Source organism: Centruroides sculpturatus, unplaced genomic scaffold (assembly GCF_000671375.1).
Source record: "Centruroides sculpturatus isolate CEXI.00-Female unplaced genomic scaffold, Cexi_2.0 scaffold1539, whole genome shotgun sequence".
Taxonomy (NCBI): domain Eukaryota; kingdom Metazoa; phylum Arthropoda; class Arachnida; order Scorpiones; family Buthidae; genus Centruroides; species Centruroides sculpturatus.
The window spans coordinates 136,568-158,511 of NW_019385842.1; the positions used below are offsets into that span (position 1 = coordinate 136,568).

The window sequence follows — 21,944 nt, forward strand, 5'->3', positions numbered from 1 at the left end:
GATTATGTAAATGATTAGCTTTTAATGTAAAAGATTAGCTTTAATAACTATTTCTGTAATAATTTACATACAATATTGAAAAAGTACTGTATATTAAAGTAAAAATTTTGATATACTAAGCAGTATAATTTTCCATTTGATAAGTACTTTTTATGTTTAAATGTATATAGCTAATAAAATCTTAATATTGTATTTAAAATTTTGATTAATAACGTAATAATTTCAAAATATAAGTCAGTTTTATCAACAATATATAATTTAGATACTCCTGATTCATATATGATTCTATTTTAATTTTTGACTATATTTATTAACTACAATGCCATAATTTAATAATATTAATTGATTAAATTCAAAAGAAAGCATATAAAATTAGATTCAAATTATTTGAATTATGAATATTTTCAAAGAAAATGACAGTAAATAATTTTTTTTTTATTTAACAAAAGAAACAGATGATAAATTTACTGTGCTGAAATTTTGTTTTCTTGAAAAGAAAATACATCACATCACCATCATAAATTTTATATTTTCTGCATACTTTTATCTACATCAATTTTTATTGAGATTGATATTTTTAATATAAGATTTTTTAAAATATTTATTATCTGACGTCAGTTTAAAATTCAAATATTACAAAATTTTCTTGTTACTAGAAATTTTTATTGTCCCCCCAAAAAAATAAACTTATTACTAAATTTTTCAATAGAACTATTCAAATAAACAGTGTAATGTTGTGTAATCAAGAAGAAATATTAATATTTTATTTTTATGATAAATCTGATTAAAGAGACGAATTTAATTTTGATAAAAAAAAATTCTTAATATAAATCTATAAATTTTTTATGTAAAAAATTTTTTTTTAATATTTAATTCAGAATTACCAAATATTAAACTATCGACAATTATTTTTAGTTTCTGTAAATATATTTTTATTTTCATTATATTTGTTATTAATTATGAAATGAAATAAAAATTCGTATTAACACTTATTAATTAAGATTTGGAAAAGAAAAACTATCTACTACTTTCTTTTTAATATTGTGATGAATTTCAATGTATTTTGATCTGAAAATAGAATTTATAATAAAATAAAAGAGGAATATTTCGTTATAGAAACATAAAAAAATACTTGAAAAATGATGAAATTAAAACTGATTAAATTCTTCCGAAGTCAAAAATGCGATCGTAAAAAAAATTTGAATTATGAGATTTTTAAAATATTAATCAAAAATCAATTTTGTTGGAGCCTAAACTCTGATGTGTGATGAGATCGATTAACTCAAAATGCAGTTATCTTAGCATTATAACATTTAAAATAAGTAGTAGTAGAATATTTAAACTTGAATTTGTATGTTAAAAATTAAGATTAAATTTCTCTTAATACGCCATGAGAGTATCATTAATTAATTCAAAATCCTTTTCGTGAATTATTTCAGTATATTTCGAATTATAAATTGACATAATGATAAAAGTAAGACCTCAAGAAATAGATTATATGGGCTACTTACGAAGAATAAAACGGGATAGAACTTTGTAATAACTTCTATAACATAAAAGTATCCCCAAGAAACTAAACAACTTAAGAAGGCTCCTTCTAGTCTTCAAAGACTGTTTAGATTAATGGTTGAACTACTTACATCGTTCTCTTTGCTTTCTTACTAAGAGAAAAAGTTGGCAAAAACATTCCCCGTTTTCACTTCCTATATAATCTTTTCAATAAGTCTTTATAGAGTATCGTAACGGTAGGGAATTAATAGTTCGCATGAAGAATTCACACGATATGAGAACACAATAAATTTTTTAACTCGAATTTCTTCTAAAAAAAAAAAAAAGTACAAAGGAAAAAAAATTCTATTTTGGAGAGTGTTCAATAAATAGAATTTTTTCCCCCGAGTGTCAAACTTTACAGCGATAGCGAAAAAACCGGCAATGGGAGTTTTACTGGGTCTATCGGATCAAATAGGAGCATAGAAAGGGGATAAGAATCCATCACTTTATTAATTGTGATAAATACATTCACGTGATGTACATCCCCGTCTAGGTAACAGCAGCTTCATCGATTGAAGAAAGAGCATGCGTAAAAGTGCTGGGATTTCAGGAAGATACACTCTGAAGGTCGGTGCTATGTGAACACGCCGTGTCCCAACGGAATCTAGAAATTTATCCAAACCAAAACGATAAAAAATTACAAATCTTGACAATTAAACGTGTCGGACAATCGCTAAGATGATAACCACATTACTGTACATTGCCGGAGGTACTGTGATTTTCTTCAGCCTTTTCCATACAGGTGAGTTGACCCTTTTTCTTTACTTGTTAACATCATCTCGTCGATTAACAAGTTCGTTTCTCTCTCATCCTTTTTTTTTACTCTGTCATATGATTTTTTCGGCAATGTTCTTCCTTTAAGAAACCTATTGGGACTGTATGGTTGTCGAGACAACGGACTGGATCAATGAGTCATTGATCTAAAAGGAAATTTATGTCTCGATTTAGGTTAAGATGGCTTCTCTTCGTTAAACTAAGTTTTCAGAAAATTTCTACAAATTTTTTTTTCCAAATATCACATACAAAATTCGATTTTCTTGTTAGTTACTGTCTAGGTTCATACAGCTTTCATATTTAAGAAATTGGTTCGGATAGTTTTAAGTTTTTCAAACTTTATAAAAATTAATTTTATAAAGTATAATGAAGTATATAATATTGATGCAAAATATGAAAAGATCCTTAATCATATTTTTAAAAGTAAATAAATAAAATAACAAAGCAAATTTTTATGTAAATTGTAAAGTAATTTAGTGACTTTCAAAAAAGTCATAAGAATAATTAAAATACATTAATTTTAAGGAACGTGTATTGTTATCTTGTTACTATTTTTTCAAATTTCCTATTTATATAAATCGCTTGTGACTAAGTAGCCGCATTAAAATCTTCGTTATAAAAGTTTTAAATGGAATTTTTTTAAACTTTAATTTAAAAAAAAGTTGTTTATTTACTCCGTAGAGCCGAGAAAAAATATTACTATTCGGTTCTTTTTTCGGTCGCATTCACGAGGTCTGAAAGTGTCAAAATGACATTTGACTGCGTTGCTACGTTTTATCGACATTTAAGTCTAAAAAATTATCCTGTGTTTGATCAATAATATTTTATATAACTGAAATCTTACAAGTTATTTATTTACATAAATTGTTACACGAAATTTGAGTTTTTATCTAAAATAATTTATATATATAATCGCTTATTTTACGCGAAAAAATTATTGAAGAATTTATCCCAAATTTCTAGCAAAATTTACTGCCCGAAATTTAACTTTAATTTTTCTGCGTTAAATTACTGAAAGATAATAGTTTATCGCCGCGTGTGTTAAATCGTGAGTTAATGAAAATTTAAAAAGATAAACATAAAAAAAGACCGCCGAAAATCCATTAGATTGATTAGAGCTGTTTACTTTTTCAGAAAAACTAAATCAAAATGTCATCACACGTGCCAAAAATTTGATATTGGGCGGAGCTAATGTTAAATTACATTTTTTTATATTCGCTTAAACTAGTAAATTATTATTTTTTACATAAATAATTTATGTTTGAGGATAGATTGATAAGTAAAATATGAAAAAAAAATATATATATATACAGTATGAGATTTTTAATCTTTTAATTTTAAGGTATAAAATTAAATACATTTCGTTTTATTTTTAGGTTATTTTTCTTATCTTTTCGGTGCAGATTTTATTTTTAAATTTGATTTTAACTGAATAAAGTACTTTGAGATGTGCAATAAAAAAAAAGTAGGAGCCTGCTACGTTACACAAGATTAAGTTGAAGTGGTTTCAACATCTTTCTTATTTCTAGAACACAACTCAGTTTTTGTATAGAAAGGAAATACAGAAAAAATCGCTCGAGAGCAATTTTTCTTTTTATTCCTGTCAAATAATGATATTTAAACTTTTCTTTTAGAAATCTTTTGATGTAAAACTGATTCCAGTTTCTATGTAAATATAAGTTACATAAGTATAAATGAATAGCTAAGTTGTTACGGCTGAACTAAATTCAACAGAAGTCTTCAATTGATGTTAAGTACGGAATAAATCTTAATTTTACAAGTTTCTATAGCTGAAAACTGGAAAAATAAAGAGAGAACTACAGAATTTCTTATGAAAATCTGTTAGAGATTTGTCTAAACTTCACATCATCTCTATATTTAGCTGGATGTAAAGCGTAACCAGCTCAATTTTTTGTCCTTTCATATTAATTTATATAATTTAATACGTAGAAATTTGAGAAGTTTGCATCCTACTTGATAAATTAAACTTTCTGCTTATTATAACTACACTCGGCTATTATTATTATTAAATTAATTTTGAGTTATTTTCGCTTATAATATACTATGTAAGTTCATCAAGTACTGATTAAATATGAAAAACAATTTGTATTTCTGGTAATTGTAAGAATAGAGCAATTATTATAAACACGGATGCAATTTTATCAGTTGATCGAAGTGATAAAATTGCATCTGTGTCATCCGTTATAGACACTTTGCAGATATTTCATTCGATTTATGACAATTTTTTTTTTTGTTATAAAATAGCTTAGAAATAGTCCATTTATGATCTATATAAAATTTTTATTTTTCATCAATTTGGTAGATTATTCGAAGCTTACTTTTTTTCACTAAATCTAGAAATTAATGATTATATATTTCGATTTATGCCATTAATTTTAACATCAATACTACTCCAGTTTTTAAAATTCCATTTTAACATCTGTCATTGACAGTTTTGATGAATGCTGTATTGTCTCCAAAATGTCAAAAGAAAAATATCGTAAAAATAAACTCTACTTTTGGATATATTAATGTTTTACTTTTCTACAGATCTAGTACATTCAATATAACGAAATCTATGCTAGAAATTATATTACTTTTAATGCGAAATTTATCTCTTAAACGTCGTTATATTGCAGTTAAATTACACAATATATCGACTTATAAAGGATAAACTTCGACAATAAATCTGCTTATCCTTAGTTTATTATAAGAATGGATTAAGGAAGTGATAAACCAAATCCTTCAAAGAGAGTATTTTTTACATGTAAAAAGAAAGATAAGGCATATTTTCGTTATATAAAATGCCATATTTTTATTATGTCTTTACCAAAATCAGACGGTATTTTAGTTAAAAGATTTCCATGAAATTTAATCTCAAGGTTCTTTTTAAGTTATATTTTCTTGGAATATTTCTTATTGATCTTCAGAATTTATGATTCTACTTACTCGTGACAATCTAATATGAGAAGCCTAAAGTAATTTTATTGAGTCACGAACTATCTATCAGCTAGTAACGCGTATTGTAAGCGAATATTACTAATGTATGCAGCAAAAAGTCGGGCATGTACTAAATTAACGAAATTCACATTAAACAATTATTTTAAAAACGTTTCCATATGTAATCTTTCTCCTATTCCTGTTACCAATAAATCGATAGTTCAATTAGCTTGCATTAAATCAGTGAAAGATGCACGTAATGAATATTATCTAAGCATACAATGAGCATACTCTTATCATATTAATAACTGGAATATGCACTCTAAAATTATTCTAGAAAATATATAATGTATTATGAATACTATTTTGTAGAGATTAGTTTTCTTTTATGCATGACATTTTCACAGCTCTGTAAAGCTCTTTATTGGTTATATGCATGTATTATTTTATGGATAGCGTGTTTTGTAATGGGTGAAATAATTTGCCATGCTGTTTACGCTCTTAACACGCAAACAGCTGAAGAACATATGTTACAGTAACCTTCAGAAAATATTTTTTGTCCTAGTTGTTCTATCGAGATGTTGCTTGGTAGTATCGAATTGCAATTCGTTTAGCAAGCTTCCAGTGGTGGATTACCCAATACTAGTGGTCCTCGAGACGATGGGGCCCATTAGACGCGCTCCTAGGGCCCCGTCGTCTCGAATGGCCTCAAAACTTACGTAGTAAAAAGATAATATGCATCTAAAAGTGTAATGAACGTGTGAAAAAGTGTGTATTTCTCACATCAGCGAGAACAGTGACATAACTCATAATTTGAAGGTTTTATTGCCGTTTTAATATAAGAAAACACTTTTACATAAAGGGCCTTATAACTTACTTTTGCCCCTAGGACCTCAAAGAAACATAATCCTCTACTGAAAACCTTTCTATTATATTTATTATAATTATCGCATGACAAGAACTAAGTAATATATAAAGTTAACAGAGTTTTCTTCCATGCACAAATAATGAGGGCAATTTACATTATACAGCTGTATTTATCATTGTAAAATTTAGAATTTTCTGTAAAAATTTAAGTGTTGCCTATATAAGGCTTTGTTGATATAATGTTGAAGTGTACTAACAACAAACGAGCCTTTAAATCTCATTTAATACAGAATCTCTGCTTTTTTAAAGGGTCTTCTTCTATATCATCAATATAAATCTTTCTTGATGATAAATTATTTTCTGCGCTACTTTAACAACATTTTCTGTATTGTATCATTTTCTTCACATCCGGAAGTGCCTTGGATAACATCAATGAAAAATTATCATAGTCGAATGATGAATGAATTCCAAGTTACAAAATAAAATGGTAGTTTCAAATCTCTTATCCAGCGTTACATTAGTAAAAAAGGAGGGAAAAAAAATACTTCATCAGTAATAATTCGAAATAATTTATTAAATTTATATATTTAAGTTTGAATAAATTACATTTTTACTACATTTTTATATGAGATATTTGAATATATTTTATATCTAAAATGGAAATCTTAAGGAGGAAGTATGAAACAATTCCATATTCAATAATTGAAATTACATTTTATTTTAAATTAAAATTATAATAAAAATTCTATTTTTATCCGAATTAATTTCATTTCATAACATTAAATTCAGAGTTTTTATTACTATAGAAACATTTAAGATATATATATATATATATTCTTTATTTAATAATCTACATTTTGAATATCTTTAGTTATTTATTTTTAAATCTTTTGACTGCAGAAATGATTCTAGAAGTGAAATTTGTCCTTCCTCTTCACTGATAAAATGTTTTTTTAGAATTTCTTCTTGGTATTATCAGATAGAAAACTAAATGAATAAATAATCATTTAAAGAAGCTTTATTCTCTTCAAACATCTAATTTGCTGTTTAAAATATTCAATTTGTTTTGTTTTTAAATTGTTTTAAAAGCATTTATGTTTATATTTATTTATTAGCATTTATTGATTCTAAATTTTATCATTCAATTTAGTTAATATTTGTCTATGTATCAAGACTAATAACCCATTGTGTCGTTGGTATTATTCACTTTATATCCTTTAAAATTTCAGTATTTATTAATTACTTTTAATAGAGATATGTTTATAAATTTTTAAAATAATGTTATATATTTTATTGTTAAAATCTATAGTTAAAGCTTCATAAAGCCTTGACTCTATAGATTTTATTGCTGCTGTGTAGAAGGTAGTTATGATATTGTAGGTATTTTCATAATTTAGCACTTGTTTTCTATATAATATTTCTATTTAATTCTCTGTACTGTAGTTCACAATGCACTCTATATTTATTATTATTTTAAAGATTATTATATTATAAACATATATAGGATATATATGTTTATATTATTGCAAATATTTAATAGAATGATTATTATTAGCAGATCTCTTCAACACAATAATTGAGAAATAAAATAGATGATATAGAAATTTAATAATATTAATAGAATACCATATGATTATTCTTTTGATTCTTGTGTCTTCAGTTTTGTTTTCTGATGTCTTCACTTTAAAAATTAATGACAAGACATTAATGCAAAATTACATTTAAAAATATAATATTCATCTACTTTGTAAGTAAAATATGTATAGTTTTTAATAATTTTTTTAATATATTCTTTAATAAATCTTAATTTAGAGAGGAAGTAAACAAAATTAAGTTACTAAAAAATGATTGAATATGAGCTTTACTCTGACTTTCCTTTAATTATAAAATTAAAAGAAAATAAAAGAATATTTTTGCTTTAATCTTATCGAAATTAGTTTTTGGAGTTTTTTTATTTTTTTTTTTATGTTGAAGAAATCCTACAACTGAAGACACTTCAAAAGATCTTATCTTATATATTTTGATAACAGTTTTCCTGATTATAATCTTAATGATGTCTTTAATTGATTTTTTTAACATTTGTCTCTTGTACTTTTTCCTCCTTACACTTTTTCAATTTCCTTCATCACGCAAACGGAAAATGGGAAGAGCTGTACTCTGTAAAATACAAATTACATATGCATTAATGAACGAATGTAACAGGTGTTACATTTTATACTTAAATTACTAACTATTTTTCTATGATAACACAGAATTATTTTTTAAAAATATGTAATTATGTCTCTAATTTGTTTATACAAAAATAATAAAATCTATTACTAAAACTATTAAAGAATGATAAAATATATACAATTATTTTAGAATATTTTAAATAATAACTTAATACTGTTTTTACTTACGTAAATTTTTTTAAAATACGTCCAACCTCTTAACAACGGACACTGACGTAAATATAAAGTATGGCCGTTGTTGAGAGGTGACCATCATTAGAGGTTCGACTGTACTCTTTATAAAAAGTGTTCTGTTATTTCATAAAGGTCGAAAATTATTGATTTTTATATTTTATTTTTAATTAACGCGTATTAAAAATATTCTTTTCGAATCGTAAATTAAACTCATCATTCAGTCGAATGAAACACGGCGAAGAAGATTGATAGTCAGCAACTATTAATAATGATTAATGACTTATAAAGTTGTCTTCTACGTCCTATATACTGTGCATGTTTAAAGGTAATACAGCAGCCTTCTACTAAAATACAGAAACGGCAGTAAATAAATGTTAATATACAGGCATTTGCAAGATTAGTTACAGTTTACGCACATTTTAACTGCTTCTGGAAAGTCGACTCTTGTAAATTATTCTTGCAATTTACAAATCAATCGAATATCGCTAAATTAATGCATCTATTCGTATAATAACACTAACTACAAGACATTTTCTTTATATATTTTATCATTACTAATGTTAATCAAGCCATTTTACATGGTAACTTAAATGATTCCTATAAAATAAAAATTTTGTGTAAATTATTAAAAGTATAAAAATAGAATTAACTGATTATATAATTTACATAATTATTAATTTTTTACAGTTAAATATGCATAATAAACTTCTATATTTAATTAACAAAACTTGCATAATATTGTAAATTGTAATTAAGTAAATTAATGACATTCTAAAAGTAAAATATGAAGTTTAATTGAAATAATTATAGCTAAATTAATTAATATTTTATAAATATTAAATATAATTAAAGATGTCAGGTAATTATACATTACCTTTATAATTCTTTAATGAAAGATAATACGTAATTGTAATAAAGTAAGGCAATTATAATTATAATTCTCACGTAATTATTTCGTATACTAATTACAATTAAAGCGTGAATAATTACGAAGAAATTATAATTAAAATTATTCTGTAAAACAATTCAAAAACTATAAATGTTTCCATCGTAGAACGAGTTATATTAATATACAGGCCTATAAAAGACATTGTAAAACATTAATATTACTTAAATGCCATTATTTATAATAAAAAGTTTATATGAATGAGAAGGTTTTTTTTCCTCTATACAAATAAATATAATAAAAATTATTTACTTCTTAAAAACCATTTAAATAAATTCACATTGGTTAATAAAGAGTGGTCATTCAGTGGAAATGATTATCTGTATTCAGTTGTCATTAAAAAGAATTTATATTTAAAAAAATTAAATGAATAAAAACTATTTAGACTTCTGTTGTGTAGAGATATTAAAATGTTGAATCTCTGCCAAAGCTGTCAGGGGAAATTTTCTAAAAAAACGTTAAAATCTGGCAAACATCAGCATTATATGTTTTAAGTAAAAGTTTGAAACACTATACTTGGCATTTAGTGGAAAATTGCGTTTTATCAAATTGAAAACATCAGACATTTTCTACTGATAATAAAAATAAGAATTTTCTTTTATCGGAATTTCAATAACAATATTCTTGAAGATATAATAATATATAAATATAATGCACAGAGTATTAAATGGTTATTAGTTTATAGTTGAAAACAATTAGATATAAAATCTTTTACTAAAAGCTTTCTAGTAAATTTGGAAACTTTAGTACTTTAATTATATAATGGAAGAAATGTTTTTTTTTTCTTAAAAATAATAAGCTTTATTCATTCGTATATCCATTATTTACATAATAAATGTAATGGCAAGGAAAGCCTCCCACGTATACTTTATAATAATAATAAAAGAATTCACTAAAAATTAATAATAATATCAATATTTAAACGCAATTTTGTGAAATTTGTTGGATAATTTATATATATATATAATAGACGTTAGATTTAACAGACCACTATTTAACGATTTTCTATCTTAAAAGAAATGACTATAGAATCTTTTCTTTATTGGCGAATAGAGCACGTTTTAAGAGGTTGAGCTAACGAGTTAATTACTCAATGTACATTATAATAATGTTTTATTTGTATTTATACGTTGTAACAACATTTTAATACATTTTGTACGTTATAATTAGCACAGCTTTATACTAAAACTTCAGGAACGTGACCAAAACAACGTTAACAAGTTCGTTATTAATAGGATATTTGTTTTCAAAACACCTCGATTTAACGTATTTTCGGTAAGAGTCACATCTTTTTTCTCTAATTATACAGTTAAATCGGGGGCCTCCTATATTAATTCCTTTCGAAATTTATTATTTTAATACACGAAATGTAGTAAATCACAAAAAAAAATTATANATCTTCTCCATTTCTCCTTTTTATAGAGATTTATTACTAGAAATATCTTTCAATGACATATTTAATCAATTTATTATCTTTAAAAACTTCAAAGTTAATATACAATACTTGAAATTTCTTAGTTTGTCATCGTATAGTACGTTGAATGTTTAAGTTTACACTGTTTATTTCTGTAATAACAGGGCGTGTACTGGGGGTGTAGACTACTTGATACCAAAGATATCAATTTTGCATTTTAAAATAAAAATAAATACAGTATAATATATCGCATGACTTTAGATAAGATTAAGTAATTGAATTTGTATGTAAATATAATTAAGAAAGTATGAATTTTATTTTTATAGACTCTAAAAAAAATCTGTAGCCTTAGATACCGTGCCCATTATATCCAATGAGTAATAATTCCCTCTTTACTTATATTAAAATACCCTAAAAAATACTTTATATAGAGTAATTTTTGTAAGCTTTCGTAGTAACATATCTTCTAGAACATCCACAGGTTAATATCAGCGTTAAATACGTTAAGAATATTAAATAATAAACGAAATAATTTCATTTATATCATATCTTTCGGCCAAATCTATATCATTACGACGAAAATAACACCGTTACTATTTTAAGAACTTGGTATAAAAATATAAAAATGGACGTCTGGCAGCATAAACTTTACGAGAGGAATGAATAAAAACAAATTATTCGATGGCGATTTTACTATTTTAAACATTTTATTTATCGATTCGAATATACGGAAACATTATTATTAAATCTTTAATTATTACATTAAACAATCTTCGATATCATAAAAATATTTTTATAGTAGATTTTTAAGGGTGAGATAGAAGAAATGCTATCGAATTTGCTGTAAAATTATTGACATCCATTCTGCATGGAGCTTATTTCATGGCTTGTTTACGTTTGCTGATAGCTTGTTTTTCCATTTTCTCCATAAACTGAGACATCACGACCCTTTACTTTGTGTTTCAGTACCCAAATCCCCGTCTAGAGACGTAGAGACGTACGTTTATCCAAGTTATGTCATATTTGCTAGACGGGATTTACATAAAATTTGCTATGACAGGTACAGAATATATATACATATTTATAAAATTTTATATATTATTATTGTTTAATATTTAATGATTTTATAAATTTCCATATTTGAAAATTCATATGGATAAAGAAATGTAAGAAATTCTGTTAAATTAATTATCAAAGTTTGTATTTTTTAATACATATATTCCGTGTTGAATCTTTATTAATTACTGTATCGAATGATGTATGTGTCATAAATATTCATCTTCATTCTTAATTCCCCATTGTTAAAGTCGTAAGGAAGTTTGAGATTTTTTTTTTTTGCGAGAAAATTTCACTCATAATACTATTGTTTTAACAATTACATTAATTAATATACAGTACATATTAATCAATAATACAACATTATAATTTAATTACTATCTTAATTCAGAATACATAAATATATTATAGGGAAGCCCGTCCGTTAATTATATTAATATGTAATGTTTAAGGGAGGGAGGGAATCGAGAAAAGTGTAGACAATAGGGAATGAGATCGTGGTATTCTTTGTTTTTTAAGCCTACTTACTAGTTACGTGAATAAACTATTGGTTAGAAAATATTTTCAAAACTTTTTAAAGTCATTTCTTTAATGTCAGGGGTCCAGAAATATTATACAGTACACGAAATTAAAATGGAGGCAGTTTGCCTAAATTACATCAATGTAATTAGTAATAAATAACTATGAACTTTTGGTTTTACCGTTATAATTACAGATTAAAGATTGTACACATTGTACACAACACGGCCGGAGCAGTGGCGTGCTCTCCTATGGACAAAAAAGGCAATTATCTGGGCTCCTACCAACAGGGGCCCCAAACCAATCTTTTATAAGAAAAAACGTCTGAAGTCAACACTACTCATAATACTATTGAGTTACAAATCTACTGTACAAATCTACTGTACATGGAACTCCCTAATTCAAATTTTCGTCTGGGCCCTATAAAGCTATAACGCGCCACTGGGAGGGAGAGACTCCGAAGCTGTCTTTGTTGGATAATTTATATATATATATAATAGACGTTAGATTTAACAGACCACTATTTAACGATTTTCTATCTTAAAAGAAATTACTATAGAATCTTTTCTTTATTGGCGAATAGAGCACGTTTTAAGAGGTTGAGCTAACGAGTTAATTACTCAATGTACATTATAATAATGTTTTATTTGTATTTATACGTTGTAACAACATTTTAATACATTTTGTACGTTATAATTAGCACAGCTTTATACTAAAACTTCAGGAACGTGACCAAAACAACGTTAACAAGTTCGTTATTAATAGGATATTTGTTTTCAAAACACCTCGATTTAACGTATTTTCGGTAAGAGTCACATCTTTTTTCTCTAATTATACAGTTAAATCGGGGGCCTCCTATATTAATTCCTTTCGAAATTTATTATTTTAATACACGAAATGTAGTAAATCACAAAAAAAATGTATTTATATTCTGTTTAAAAGATCTTATATTAGATATTTGATTAATTTTGAAGGTTAAATTAGATAGTAAATTCGATTTATTTAATCAATTTTCGTCTTAGGTGATTAATTAAATATAATATTTTGATATATTCCAGTAATTTTGTATATTTTTATCTTGCTTTTTTTTAGTTTTTAAACTTAAAGTTTTTATCGATAAATCTCAAATATGGTTTCTTTTCTATAAGAAAATAGATAGAGAACAATTATCGATAAACAATTAAAGTACTAGTATAGCAACAATCAATATAATCGATAATAATTTCTATAAAATTATTTTCTCTCACTCACATCTTCAATACTACATCACATTTATTATTTTTATAATTAAATGCAATTATAACTCAATTATGCGAAGAATATAATTAAATACACATATTTAAATATGAATTTAATTATGATTAACAGAATATGTTAATTATCAATAATATTTGCTTACATTATTCAAAAGGGGCGTCATTGTAAACAGTTCACCTTAATTTAATTTTTGATTATAATTTAAATATAATTCAACATAATTTATTTTGTTTTTTTAAAAATAATATTTAAGGTAGTTTTATCNATAAACTTCTTTACCGATTTCTCTACCTCATTTATTCGTAAATATCTTCATTTATATTAGAATATTCCATTATTCTTGAAGAAATTCACAGAAGCACGTGTGCCAGTTCTAAATACTTACTTATTCATGAACGAAGTATCAATAATAAGACATTTTCATGTATTAATGAATGTTATTCAAGAATATTATAAATAGTCTCACGTGTATTTTATTTTATCTACTTTATAAACATGTTTATTCATAACACTGGCATTTTTTGATGCTGTGTCTGATAAATATTCTATTTGTGAAGTAACTAACTACTACTTTTGCACAGATTTATCCATAGTTAGAGAATATTTTTCCTATTTAAAAGTGATTTTCTTTCACCGTAATAAAGAATTCCTTTTCTTCTAATTTATTATTTTGAGTAGAATTAAGCTCATTGCTTGTGAAAATCATTTCCAAGTAAATATAATATTTCATATATTAATTATCTGTTAATAGTATCATTTCTAACAGTAAAATAACGAATATTCTCGTTCTTCGAATAACATTCTATTTTCACTTATTCGCTAGTTACAAATACCTTTTAATTAGCAAGTTCAAATATTCATTAAATAACTCGACTGCTTAGTTATTTATGAATATCAACTGTTTTATTGATCTTTTATCTTTTTCTAAGCGTCATTTTTACATAAACATTTCACTTATTCACGAATATCTATCACTAACACTTTCAGCAGTTATATATTAATGGTTTTATTCATTCATGAGCATCTCTGCCTATTCATTAACAACTTCATCCACTCACGAACATCATCACCCAATCATTAACAATCTTACTAACCGAATATTAAAAATCAATTTTCGTTACGGTGACATTTCGTTCTAAAAATAAATTCTGTAATATACTCGACCAGTTACTTTAATTGCCAATACCTCTCTCTCTCTCTCTCTGTTGGTCAAAGCATTCAATCGATTTTTTACTCTCCAGGTTCGAAAATAATTCTAAATTCAGTACAGACATCAAAAAATTCGATGAGTCTGCTCAAATTTTTATATTCGTCGTGTATTTTTCTTCGTCGAATAAATAAATAAATAAACAAAATATCAAGATTTAAAATTCGGATCAAATTTGCAGCATCCTCCATCTTAGAAAATAAGAGAGAATCTCTCTTTTAAATGACATCTTTGAAGAGTCAATCTCCCTCAATTTACTTTTTTAATGATGTAAATAATCACTTCAAAAATATTTTACATACAGATGACTATATTTACTAATAATTCGATATAAAATGTATGCAAATATCAGATTCATTTTGCATAAAATATGTAATTAAGTAATGTTTTTTCCTAGATTACACGAAAGGTAAGGATATGAAAAGAAGGAAGAGATAAGAAGAGTTCATTCAGTATGAGAATTGAACTTTGATATTTCTGATAAGGAGAAAATTCTTAAGCATTTTTATGACAATAATAGATAAATAAACTATATTTTTATTAAGTTTACCATACTTAAGGTGAAGTAATCATCAATTTTGGGTATTCTTTGAATCAGCGATGACAACTAAGTGGAAATTCATTTGATAAAAGCAGAGTTAGTGGTTAAATTTAGGAATTTATAGCAATTTATGAAAGTTTTATATTGGATTAATAAAATTTTTCTGGCTTCTGAAAAGACTGTTACAATTTAATGAAGCAATAAAACGCGAAAGTGAACAATTACAATAGAGACAACGTGTAATATATTTACATTATTCCATTTTATGTTTTTGTAAGATTGCTTGGTTGGTTAATGTTTTAAGTATAAATAAACGCGTGTATAGGTGTAAACCATGGAGAATTTATATAGGGCCATGGATAGAGTGTGCTCTCTTGCTCCTTAGCGGGTTCATCTTGCCCTATTTTTTATTATTAAAAGGTAGCCTTAAAGATTTAATTTTATTAGTTAAAAATAGGTTTAATTTATAGGGATAGGAACCGCTACTAATCTCCGAGTTTTCTCTGGGCTTGTGGAAAAATCCCCAACTTCCCTCCGACGGGTCTATAGGGTATAGCCTATACAGTACATAATAAAATTTTATTTTATATAAGATTTTGAAATATCGCATTTTTATTGCACGTTTCAATATATTTTATTTATATTGCAATATACTGTATATAAATATATACATTTCAAAATTTTATTTTAAATAAAAATGCAATATTTTGAGCCATATGTAGTTATGTAAACCTATATAATTTACTTTTGTATAGTTTATTCGATAATTTTTGCTATAATATTAGTATTTTAAATGAAAAAAAAAAACATTAAAAATTTTGAAGCTTTAAATTAATAAAAAATTCCTCTGTAAAGTAGGGGTTGAAAACTTGCATTATTGCTTTAGAATGCACTTTTATTGTACAGCAAGGGTGCACAATAGGATTGCCATCAGATATTGGTAAAATATTTTTATATTAAAACTCCTACTCAATATTCATATATACATTAATATTATTTTAATTTAAATATGTATTATGCATTAGCATTTAACTCACAGATCCAACAATAATGATTATATGAGTACATCTTAGCTGCAATTCTGAGGCCTGTTTAAAAGAATTTAATAAAATGCTGCCAAAACAATATTTAACTATTGTAGAAATACCGATTAGAATAAAATTTATTTCCTCTTTCATTTGTGGAATTATATAAGAACAATACAGCAATTATAACGCTTGAAAGATGCATTTTCGATTATCTATAAATTAAAAAAAAAATTCAAAAATATTCGTTTCTAAATAGAAAAAATAATAATAATAAAACAATCGAAAATAATAAGTTTTTTTAACTATAGTCGAACTTACAATAACGGTAACCTCACAACAATGACCACTTGTAAGCGGCGGCCATTTTTCTCTTCGAAATACACACAAAATAACCTCTAAACAACGGCCACTTCCGAACAGCGACCATTTTTATGTTCTTCGTCATTGGCCGTTGTTCAGAGGTTAGACTGTATTACTATTTACGTTTTCATAATTAAGAACAAATAAGTTAATTTAATTTACTCTCTAAAATTCGCCATTTTTCAATATTTTACTTTAGAGAAATTTAAATAAATGAAGCCATTAAAATTCCAAATTAGTTTATTTGGAAAAAAAAAAGAAAGAAAGAATTTTCTTATAAATTATAAAATATGTTTATTTTAAACAAATGAAATGAATGTACTTTGTTTATATTTAGATATACCTAATTAAGTAATGTAATTCTTTTATTTAAATTCTTTTATAAAACATTATTTATAGTTTAATGAGTAAAAATTTACGAAAATGTTTCCTTGTTAACTGTATACAAATGTACTGATTTAGCATATGATTTGCCATCAGATGGTGTAAATGTTGTTAAAGTTTTCTCGCGTAAAATGTCAAAATTAATTGCATAAATTCGCATTTCTGAGTTAAATAGCTTTATGCATAAACATATTTTAATGGTCGTTTCCTTATCCAAACCTTTTGTTGATGGACGTTTTTATGTTCGTTGCTTCTTTTGATAATCGTGTCCTACATTTCAAAGCTCTTATTCCGTTACAAACATTTAACAATCATTACGTTTCGAGAATATCGTATTTCACGTTTACATTCTTTTTAACTAATAACTAAATTTCGCATCTAAACACGACTCTACAACAAAAATCATTCTTAATAATGTAAACTTTGACATTTTCTACAGTTTAAAGGTCTGTTTTCTTCTATAACATCTCTAGAAACCTTATTTTAATGGTTTATATTCGCTCTGTTCGTTATCTGTATGTTTTCCATGAATATCTTGAAAACTATTGTTAAATATTTAGAATAATTTTTGAATTTTAACATATATTTTCATATAAAGTTTAAGGATTGGATTAGAAGACTCCACACAAAATTCAGAAGATCATAAATTATTATTATTATTTTATTCCTTAGAAAAATTTGGAAATATTTTAATTATTTCAATATTTTCTAAATACAATTTTAAAATGTTATTATTACAATTAGACTCAGCTGGAGAGAGTAGACAGTCATTTATCTCGAGTTCTGGACCCAAAAGTACTAGCAAAATGTGCTCTTTTATGTAAAAAAAAATGTGACATAAATTAAAGTTACTTTTGATAGATGAAAAAACACACACATTTTTTTCTTATGTTAATTTTATTCATACATTTTTATGGCTTTCAGTAAAGGGCGAACTTTACATTTGAGATTTACAAGGGTCTTATCTCACCCCTCTCGAGCTTATAATATTTATTTGTCTATAGAAATTAGATAACGATTTAAAATAATTTATAAAGTTTGTATTTATAAAATATCTTTCAATTTTTAATACAAGATCTAAAGGTGAACATCCGTTTCCAAAAGTCAACCACATCAAAACCATACTCTGTTCATCATTACACAAAACAAATTATCTTCTCCATTTCTCCTTTTTATAGAGATTTATTACTAGAAATATCTTTCAATGACATATTTAATCAATTTATTATCTTTAAAAACTTCAAAGTTAATATACAATACTTGAAATTTCTTAGTTTGTCATCGTATAGTACGTTGAATGTTTAAGTTTACACTGTTTATTTCTGTAATAACAGGGCGTGTACTGGGGGTGTAGACTACTTGATACCAAAGATATCAATTTTGCATTTTAAAATAAAAATAAATACAGTATAATATATCGCATGACTTTAGATAAGATTAAGTAATTGAATTTGTATGTAAATATAATTAAGAAAGTATGAATTTTATTTTTATAGACTCTAAAAAAAATCTGTAGCCTTAGATACCGTGCCCATTATATCCAATGAGTAATAATTCCCTCTTTACTTATATTAAAATACCCTAAAAAATACTTTATATAGAGTAATTTTTGTAAGCTTTCGTAGTAACATATCTTCTAGAACATCCACAGGTTAATATCAGCGTTAAATACGTTAAGAATATTAAATAATAAACGAAATAATTTCATTTATATCATATCTTTCGGCCAAATCTATATCATTACGACGAAAATAACACCGTTACTATTTTAAGAACTTGGTATAAAAATATAAAAATGGACGTCTGGCAGCATAAACTTTACGAGAGGAATGAATAAAAACAAATTATTCGATGGCGATTTTACTATTTTAAACATTTTATTTATCGATTCGAATATACGGAAACATTATTATTAAATCTTTAATTATTACATTAAACAATCTTCGATATCATAAAAATATTTTTATAGTAGATTTTTATATATATATATATATAAAGACGAGTCAATAAAATTGATCTAGTTGGCTTTCAGCGTGATAAATCCTTCTTGAATTTTGTAGATATTACACCAGAAAGACTGGAAGTAAATTAGTGTACAAATTCACTAACTTAATTTTATTTTCCACATTCCCTTAGGATATTTAATTTCTAGTATCAATTACTACTCTGCACTAGTAGGAACGTTAAAGCTATTATATTCTTCTGGTGAATAGAAAATTTGTTAATATGTTAAAGTAAAGCTAACTGTAAAATTTATAACGAGAGAAACTGGGAAGAAGAGGGAATAAAATCGCCTTAACTTAATTAATTTTTAAAAATTAGACTTTCGTGTCACGTTCGTAAATGATGTACTTGAAACGGTTAACAAGCACGAAAAGTAGCAATGGAAAACTTAAAATGTGTTCATTATGTATATAAATTTTTAATTATTACTTATAAACATTTTCAAGTGTGATTGAAGCCGTATTGATTTTTGTCGTCGTCGCCATTTTTCTGCAAGTTCATTTTTATAATTTACATTTAAATTCTATATTTGGCATTAGACTAATTAAAAGTTTAAACTCGATACATTAATTTATCGAATTTTTATATTTTTCTAAACACGACGAGTAGAGATTGGTTCTTAGTTTACTTTATTCGAATCAGGTCGGAATTACGGTTATTGCTTTACTTTATTCGACTTTTTCGCTTAAAGCAGCAGGTAATCACTATGAACAAGAAACATTAATTCTGTTGGAATATCCATTTTCTGCCAGGAAAGTCGTGTGCTAAGGAAAGTAAATGCTTCTCTAACGATTCTTATCTGTTGGCATTCGTTTCCTATCGCAAAAATGAGGCTTTTTGATATATTATCAGCACTCAATCGACATCTCGAGCACGTACAGAATACATCAAAAATATTTTCTCTAAAATTATGCTAATGTAGTCAAATCTTGCTTTATCCGACTCGAACTCTTCATTGTTTCCTTTCTAATCCTACTCGACCATGGCATATTTTTCTCAGAAAACTTTTGATCCATGCTACATCATTCCTAGTTATTATCTTTTATGTTTCTTTTTTCTGTTTGTTTTTTCTGTTATAGAAAAAAGATTAAAATTTCGATATTCTGTACAATCCTCTGAAGATTCTGATGCCAAAAAAGGACATAGATTTCATGGACATCCATCGCGAAAGTTCCAGTTCATGATTTTCTGTATCAGGAAGGTAATTGAAGTCGACAGTCTTTCAGATATAGACTTTTTATTGTTATTCTCTCCACATAGATCTGATGCTGATATTATTCAGTATCAGAAACTTTGTTTAGAATAAAATTCCAATATTTAGTTTAGTTTAAAATATTTTCGTATGTAGAGTATGTGTCCCGGACTTAATAGAATTTTATAAAATACTTTTCTATTTGATTTGATGACATCGTTAAAAGATTGGCTCCGTTATAAATACATGTTTGCTGTTGAAAGAAGAGAATTGTTTACTTTAAACGTAAAATTGTGTTAGGAAAAGAAGTTTCTATTTACTTTTTTATGGAAGCAATACGTTAGGAAACACAAAAAGAAAGTTGTAAAGCTGGCAGTTTCAGTTTATAAAGAAAAAAGTGGGGGGAAAAAATAACAATTCGGATATAAAATATATCGATTCTATTTCGAAGCATCCATATTTTCAATAGAGACAAGTTAAAAATTTTCTTAACTTTAAACTGAAAATAAATTTTTTAACATAAATATCGCATTGGAAAAAGTATTCTTTTTTAGTAAATAAGCTTATATTTAGTTAAAAAGTTTGTTTATAAAATTATTTTATGCACTATAAAAGTAAAAAGAATTCGTTTAGTAATTGTAAAATGGCATTTATATTATACAAATGATTGATTTTTCATTTAAAAAAACAGAAAAGATGTTTAAGACAAAAAAACACGTTCTGNGAATATTATTTTATCTTTAAAGAATTTAAAACTTAAAAATATTTGCATAACTTTTAAGATATTTATCTGTCAAATTCAACACTCATTGAAGAATATGTTTAAACTGTACTTTATCTTCAGTATAATAGAACATAATCTACATTTAGGGAAAAAATTATACGCATTTATTATTAATAAATAATTAATTATTTAAAGTTTCCAGTATTTTCTTACATAGTTTTAATCGTATTTTACATATCATACAGCCCATTTATAATTATGACAAAAATCGATCGTGTTTTTTTTTTTCTACTGTAGATAATAAATAAGTTTTGTAAAGTTTTGTGTACGCTCCTATTAGTTAATTGTTTCTAAAAATGAAAATTGTTTATCGGACAATTTCTCATTATTCTTTATTTCTTTTTTCTTTCTTGTTATCTAAGAAAATAAATTTTGGCTCCGGATCAGTAATTTTCTTGTTTCTGTGTTTTGTAATTGGTGGTTTATAGTAAATCTAGATTGTAGTTGTAAATCTTTTTGTGCTCTTCGCTTGGATCCAACTTCGTCTATGCCATTTATTTTCACGATTAATGATTCTTTATTGCCTCTATTTCGGTTCCAATGCAATTTCAGCACAGTATCTATATTTATCAATTGAACTCGATAAGAACCATCGATCTATAGGAAATTCATATAGACTGAGAGAGCATAAACATGTTTTTAGGTCAAAACAGGATGAATACTTAAATCAGCGGTATAACCCGCATCCAACGTACGTTCAGCATCAATATTTTAC

The 21,944-nt window shown here is 25.6% G+C and overlaps 1 protein-coding gene across 1 annotated transcript in view; it reads left to right on the forward strand.

The window, feature by feature from the left end:
* The first annotated feature begins 2,074 nt into the window (after positions 1-2,074).
* LOC111642446 overlaps positions 2,075-21,944 on the forward strand; it is a 29,088-nt gene continuing 9,218 nt past the window's right edge. The window contains exon 1 of the mRNA XM_023388798.1: positions 2,075-2,293. Within this exon, the coding sequence (XP_023244566.1) occupies positions 2,230-2,293 (64 nt within the window). The 5' untranslated portion in view covers positions 2,075-2,229. The remainder of the gene's footprint in view (positions 2,294-21,944) is intronic.